The sequence below is a fragment of the Sinocyclocheilus rhinocerous genome, unplaced genomic scaffold (assembly GCF_001515625.1).
Source record: "Sinocyclocheilus rhinocerous isolate Xijiao unplaced genomic scaffold, SAMN03320098_v1.1 scaffold1427, whole genome shotgun sequence".
NCBI lineage: Eukaryota > Metazoa > Chordata > Actinopteri > Cypriniformes > Cyprinidae > Sinocyclocheilus > Sinocyclocheilus rhinocerous.
Window position 1 is genome coordinate 278842 of NW_015632469.1, and position 6932 is coordinate 285773.

Genomic DNA, 6932 nt, shown 5'->3' on the forward strand with positions numbered 1-6932 from the left:
TTTTTTTTTTTTTTTTTTTCCTTTTTCCTTTTATTTTTATATTTTTCTATCTTTGAAGGAGTTATTCATACTGCAAGTCAGTGCAATGCTTTAACGATTATGGTGCTTTAACAGAAATCTTTTTGTTGGCCAATTAATTTCTTAATGGAGTTATGCTTTATAGTGTTATGCGTTTTGGAATTTATATCCAGTGACGTTTCATATCGTCAGAATAATGTTACGGTCTTGATTTTGTAGTATTAATGTGAACAAGAGGACATTACATTTCTATTCAGATATTTCCGTGATTTTTTTTTTTTTTTCCTATTTTAACCAGAAACGCCTCGTCCCAACCCTCTTTTAAGGCAGCTACAGATATATTCCTCCTCTGAAATGAAACGAATAAAAATTTCCTTTTCTAAATTTCCTTGTTTATTTATTTGGTAAAAACAGCAGATTCTTATGTTTCTGTGTCCTTCCCTTGGAATAAAAGCAGATTATTGACACATGTATTCTTTTGTTTTCATATTGTCAAGGCAAATGTGCAATTACAGCACCACTGAGGAAAATATAGTTTATATATATAAGATTATGGCATTATTTACTCACCCCGTTTTTCCATTCTCTTGAAAATGAAAGTAACACAGATTTTAAATGACAAAGGAAAAGAAATGATCAATTCAGTTTGGACTAAACTATACCTTTAAGTAATATGTAATAGAGCACATGTGAAAGGAAAGATTGTTTTTAATAAACTTAATAAAATATACATACTACATCCAAATTTCTGATCAGATTTTTTTTTTAAGAAATTAATACTTCTATTCAGCAGGGGTGCATTAAATTGATCAAAAGTGTCAGTAAAGACTTTTGAACTTCTTTTGAACTTTCCATTCAAAGAATCTTAAAATAAGATGTATCAGTTTCACAAAAAATATGCAGCAGCACAACTTTTTTCAACAACTGTAATCGGAAATGTTTCTTGAGCAGCAAATGATTTCTGAAGGATCATGTGACCGAAGCTGAAATGATGCTGAAAATTCAGCTTTGCATCGCAGGATTAAATTACATTTTGCAACATATTCAAATAGAAACAGTTATTTTAAATTTTAATAATATTTCATAATTTTTACTGTATTTTTGATCAAATAAATGCAGCCTTGGTGAGCAGAAGACCTTTCCTACTGACCAAAAACTTTGAAACGGCAGTGTGCAGAATAACGCCGATGTCACACCTTTTATCAGCTGAGAAAAAAAGAGTTTGCCTTTTCCGTTGGTATACCAAAAAAATTGTGACTGTCAGCCGGAAATGCGTTTGATATGAATGTTTATTTAATGTTCAGCTTTGACCTCTGCCTTCATTTCTTTTCACCTCAACCAAGTTTCACTGTAAGCTACTTTCAGTTTTATTATTGTAAAATAAAAATCCAAAATCTGTTTATGTATCTATCAAGCAACACAGAGCACATCCCAACAGCTGAAGGAAATCAGGAGGAGCGTTTATTTCCAACATCAGTTGACAACATTGCCCCTTCTGCAAATGAAGATCCCTTCGTTCAGATGGCCTTTACTGCTACAGTACGGCTTCTATGATAAACACCAGAACCTCAATACCATACAGCCTAATATTAAAATACAAAAAATATTCTTTGCATATCTGTTGTCATGAACTTTTAAAAACAGCACCTGCAGACTGCTTTATTTAGCCATACCCATGCAGGCTTATATAATATGAAATCATACACATGTGCATTAGTATATCACTGTGCTGTGCTAATGAGTTTGGCTCCGATCTTAAATACTACTGTACACTGGCAAGGGAAACATGTACTACTCAATACATACGTCACAAAATTTGGCCTGACTGCAAGACAAATGCTTAGTACCAGAACAAAATGTGTATTAAAACAGAACACACTCGCGCTCCGAAACAAACCGGTCCCAAAAATAAAACAGGGTTGCCGAGGGGAGGGGCTTAAAAAAATGACCCCCACCCACCTGAAAGAAAAACAAACAAAATGTAGCAACACAAGAACAAATTCAGTCCCCATAATGCATCTCTCTGTCTTCCCATCAGGGTCTTTGGTCCTTCAACACAATGTCATGAGGAACATGTCAAAAAAACAAAAGCTGATGCTGCAACGTTAAAAGAGGAAAGTCCACGGATGGCCTGCGATGTGCTCATAAATTAACTGAAAGAAAACAAACACAAAACAAGAAAATGAAATTAAACTGAAGATGATGTAGAATGAAACATGCAAATAAACTTATATGAATGGAAGTGTATTAGAAACACAAATATACACGCATGTTGTGATATATGGAACAAATGAATGTATGATATAACTTGAGTAACTTGGTTGGAGTTCCCCCCATTACTTTATCACATTCAAACAGAAGATAACACATTTAGCATATTTTATGGAATATCGGTCACATTTTTTATTATCTGAAACCTACATAAAGCAAACCACATTAAGCACTCGAAACGCTCAGAATTAGAATGAGAGAGGTACATAAGTTGGTCCCACTTTATTAGTTTAGGGACCAGTTCTCACTATTAACTATGACTTTTCCCTCAATACACTCCTAATGTGCTGCTTATTAATAGTTAGTAAGGTAGTTAGTTCAGGTATGGGGTACGCAAGTAATATGCATGCTAATAAACAACTAGTTAATAATGAGAATTGGTCTTTAAAATAAAGTGTTACCCATACGTTTATTAGAATCGCACATTTCCAACACGCTGCTAGTTTCAGTTTTGCTTTAAATACGTTTGTTTAGGCTTGTTTATAATAAATTACATGTTTAATGAATGCCACAATAATTTAGGTTTGTTATATACTAGTGTACTTTAGTCCATCTCACACAAAACAGAAATGAAAACGGTGTAAAATGTAAACGTTTTGTTTTATTTACCAGCACTTTAATTCTAAATGCAATAATAAAAGTGACTTTTTTTTTTCTTTCAACAATGCAGTTTTGTTCTGCTGTGACTTAGACCATATTTTCTGGTAAATTAGTGTTATGTGACTATATTAAAGAGCAAATTTCATTGGGTGGATCCATGTCAGGTGCAAACCACAAAATGGATGCTCTGTGAATGTTACACACGGATACCATCAATAACCACAAGATGGTGCTAGATAAGCTTCATTGAGCTGCAAGAGGTCAGAACTGGCCACGTCCTGAATTTAACGAATACTTTTGACCAAGTTGAAAATCAGTGGTTCTTGGCAAAGTGCTGCTGAATCTGCAGAGCCTTGGCAAAAAAAAAAAAAAAAAAAAATGTTTCTTTTGGATGGTCTTCACTGGCAGCATTACTATTCTACTCTTACTACTTCAGCAGTATAAAGTAAGTACACTGTGTGCAGTATGCAAATTTGTGTGTGCACTGAAAGTAATACCAGCCTGGCTTCTGACATCTTTCTTTTGAGATTATTCAATCAGGTGACCAAAAGTCATATTTTGGGATGCATTTGGTTGCCAAAACATGCCAAAAATTGGCATGATTGTTACATCCTGGATTTTAGCTACTTATTTATGCATGTACAGTGGTGGCCAAAATGATTAGAATTGGAAATGTAAACTGATATTTCCTACTGACACACTACAGCAAAACATAGAAATAACTGACTTAAAACCTAAGCTGCTGAAAATACTAGTGTTCTAATCATTTTGACCAGCACTGTAAGAAGAGTTCATGATTTGGATTTAGTTTCACTGCACATGTAAGAACAGCTGAATCACTGCGCGTGGACAAAAAAGGAGGAAGGATAACTCACTTTTTCTTGTCTTTGTCCTTCTTGAGGGGCTGTGAGAGCGAGAGGGTCTCGGCGGCCACCTTCCTCCTGTTGAAGGCGTTCATCTCCTCCTCCAGCTCCCGTCTCTTCTCCTCCACCTTCCTCTTCTCCTCCTGGTGCATGCGCTTCAGCTGCTCGAACTTCTCATGTAACTGAGGAGAGGCACACAAGTGAGCGTTATGCCAGACACTATGTCTGAACCTGCACTATTTCCACACGGACTTGCATCTTGTCAAGCAGGACGATTATGTGGCATGTCACTGGTTTTATTTAAAGGTCCACTGAAGTGACTAGAAACACGCAGCATTATTCAATGTGTTGATGTCATTTCAACTGAAACAGGAAGACAAGTACAGCAGCTCCGCCCCTTTAAAAAAAAAAGCCAATAGCGTTTTGTTTACATCACAGCTCGGCAAAGCCACGTTTGACAGCTTATGGCAGCCACAGTCTAATAGATTCAATATGAAACGGTTTCTAAACCAAACTGTGATCATAATCATGCTGAGGATGTATAGTTTGAAAAGCGTGTAATATGTTGGTTCACGGCACCGGTGGTATCTCTTCTATTCGTCAGTGTTGTTTCTAATGCAGAGTCTGTCTAACCGTTCCTCCTCCTAATCTCATCCATATCAATATAAAATATAGCATTCTGGGTAGAATTCAAATGGGTCCGATACATTTTGTGGTCTGCGCAGACTCGCGCTTATAACCCGCACTGTGCTATCAGGTTTGTGTGACAACGCAAAACCAGGCTTCCCTCCAATGGAAAGCACGTTTACACTGTTTGAATCGTTCCCTATACCCTATATAGTCCCTATTCAGCATGCAGAAAACACTAATTCTGTCAACAAGTGACTGATTTCAGCTGTAGCGTCAGCGTCTATTTATATAGTGTAGGGGGCGGGACGCTTCAGATTCTAGAGAGCATTTGATTGGACAAACTCTGCTGAAGAGCAGGATGATGTCATCAAAATCATTGATCCATACTGCTGAAGTGATAGACTGTAAGTTGTGAATCTTCTAAAATGCAAATGTTTTGGAGCACACTAGCTTACAGACAACCTTAAGGCTAACATATTCATACTAAAAGCCAAAAAACTTCTATTTTGATTTCATGGGGACTTTAAGACGACTGGTTGGAGTCTGATGGTTGATGTTTTTGATAAGTAGAATAAATCGTAATGCGTCAGGACTAACCTCTCTCTCCTTCTCCTTCAGCTCGCCCTCCGTCTCCTTCACTTTGTTCACAAACATCTGCCGCATCTCCTCTTCCTTCCTTTGCAGGTCTCCAAGAAACTCCTTCCTTTTGGCTTCATACGTCTCCTGTAGACTGTAGAGGGGTCATACAGAATTAAAAAATATATATATATATATATTATATAATAAAATATCAATAATATTAAATATTATGAGTGTATTTAAGTATATTAGTGTTCACACCAACACACAATTGACCCTTTGCAAAGACTCGCCCCTTTAGTTACAGTTGCTATGTCCGACAAGCCACTAAACATTTTCTCACGCAGTGAAAAATACATGGTGGAAAAAAGAGGAAACTGACAACACACGACAGACAAGACAGAGCAGGTTACTTCTGGTATGAAACAAAGTCTCAGCTTTCAAATGTTGTCTTTTTTTTTAGAAATTCAAATAAATACCTTTTTGTTGCTCTTTACCGTGTCGTGACAGACCGCTGTTTAATAAGAGGTACATGAACTGATCGTCTTTTCATATTTACTAGTTAAAGCACAAAATAAACAGGAATGAACATCAGAAGGTATCTTGTTTCAACCACTTGATCATTTTTCAAGTTTAAGTCCACCAAAGTGAATATATTCTCCTGTCTGGTTTGTTTGTCGGACAAAACGGTGGATTCGGCGTTATGATTGGTCAGGTCGCCTGTCAGTCAAACTCCCTGCGAAGGGTCAATTCTGTTCGGTTTAGTATAAGCATGAGCTGTATTTTTGTGATCTGCTGCTTTAAATGCTCAAGCTCTGACAGTGAGAGTGATTCAAACGTATCGTTGCTCTGTGTCATAATTGTCGTAGCTGTGGTGTGGACTATTCTATTTACATTTCGATTGATTTTTAAAACTATATCTTTTTTGTTATCGTCCTTGGAGTGAATGGGCCTTTATAGTGGCAAAGTAACCCACCTGAAAGGCTGGCTGTCTGGGTCGGTGTCTTTGAAGCCCATCTCCTCTAGTTTACAGCGCCTGTAGAGTTCGTAGTGCCTGGCGTGAGTCTGTTCTCGCAGGTCCTCCATGTTCACTCTGATCAACATCTCCCGCAGCTTTACGAAATCACAGTGACTCTCATTCTCCACTGCAACACACATGCACATGACCACCGTCAATACAGACGTAAAACACGGTAAACGGTGCTCTAAACAACTGCAGCTGCAGAAGTATTGGCCGAGAACTGGAAAATTGTAAAAGATTCAATTTTCATTTGACAATATTTTAATTCATGCAGAAAAGCACTAAGAGTCAACTGCTGTTCTACACCGAGCATCTCTTTCATGCAGCACGAGTCTCTACTTAAGCTGGAGGACAAATGAAACTGAAAAACATGACTAATGACGTGACCTTATCTGTGGCAGAGCTCGCTCTCTCACATCTGAGAAAACACAGTAATTAGCTCCCTCTAAACAACTGCAGCTGCAGATAATGTGTGAGCGAAAGACCCGATGAACAATAATATCAGAGAACTTCTTTATCTGTGTCATTGTTTTATTTACTATTTTACTGTTAATAACCAGAAAAATGTGAATTTAGACATATAAGGAATATGTGTAAGTGGTATTGCTGCCCATATGAGTTTAAATATGCATATTAGATGTTGCGACATTTATTTCCATTGTGTTCTGATTGATTTTTAAAAGACTGGAATTACAGCAACAGCACACACACACACACTCCATCTTAAATTAATTACATTGATGAGTTAAAATAACCCATCAATACATTTGGAAAGTAAATAAACAAACCCATTCAAGATTTTTTTTTTTAAGAAATGTAATTAATATAAAGAATTTTATTCAGGAAGGTCACATTAAATTGATCAAAAGTGACAGTAAGGACATTTATGTTTCCTTTGAAATTTATATTCAAAGAATCCTGAAAAAAAAAATGAAAAAAAAAAAAAAAAA

The 6932-nt window shown here is 36.6% G+C and overlaps 1 protein-coding gene across 1 annotated transcript in view; it reads right to left on the reverse strand.

Moving 5' to 3' along the window:
- Positions 1-1289: 1289 nt before the first annotated feature.
- septin8a (septin 8a) overlaps positions 1290-6932 on the reverse strand; it is a 16868-nt gene continuing 11225 nt past the window's right edge. The window contains exons 7-10 of the mRNA XM_016555385.1: positions 5938-6106; positions 4980-5112; positions 3765-3934; positions 1290-2171 (exon numbers count right to left, since the gene is read on the reverse strand). Coding sequence (XP_016410871.1) covers positions 2168-2171; positions 3765-3934; positions 4980-5112; positions 5938-6106 — 476 coding nt within the window. The 3' untranslated portion in view covers positions 1290-2167. The remainder of the gene's footprint in view (positions 2172-3764; positions 3935-4979; positions 5113-5937; positions 6107-6932) is intronic.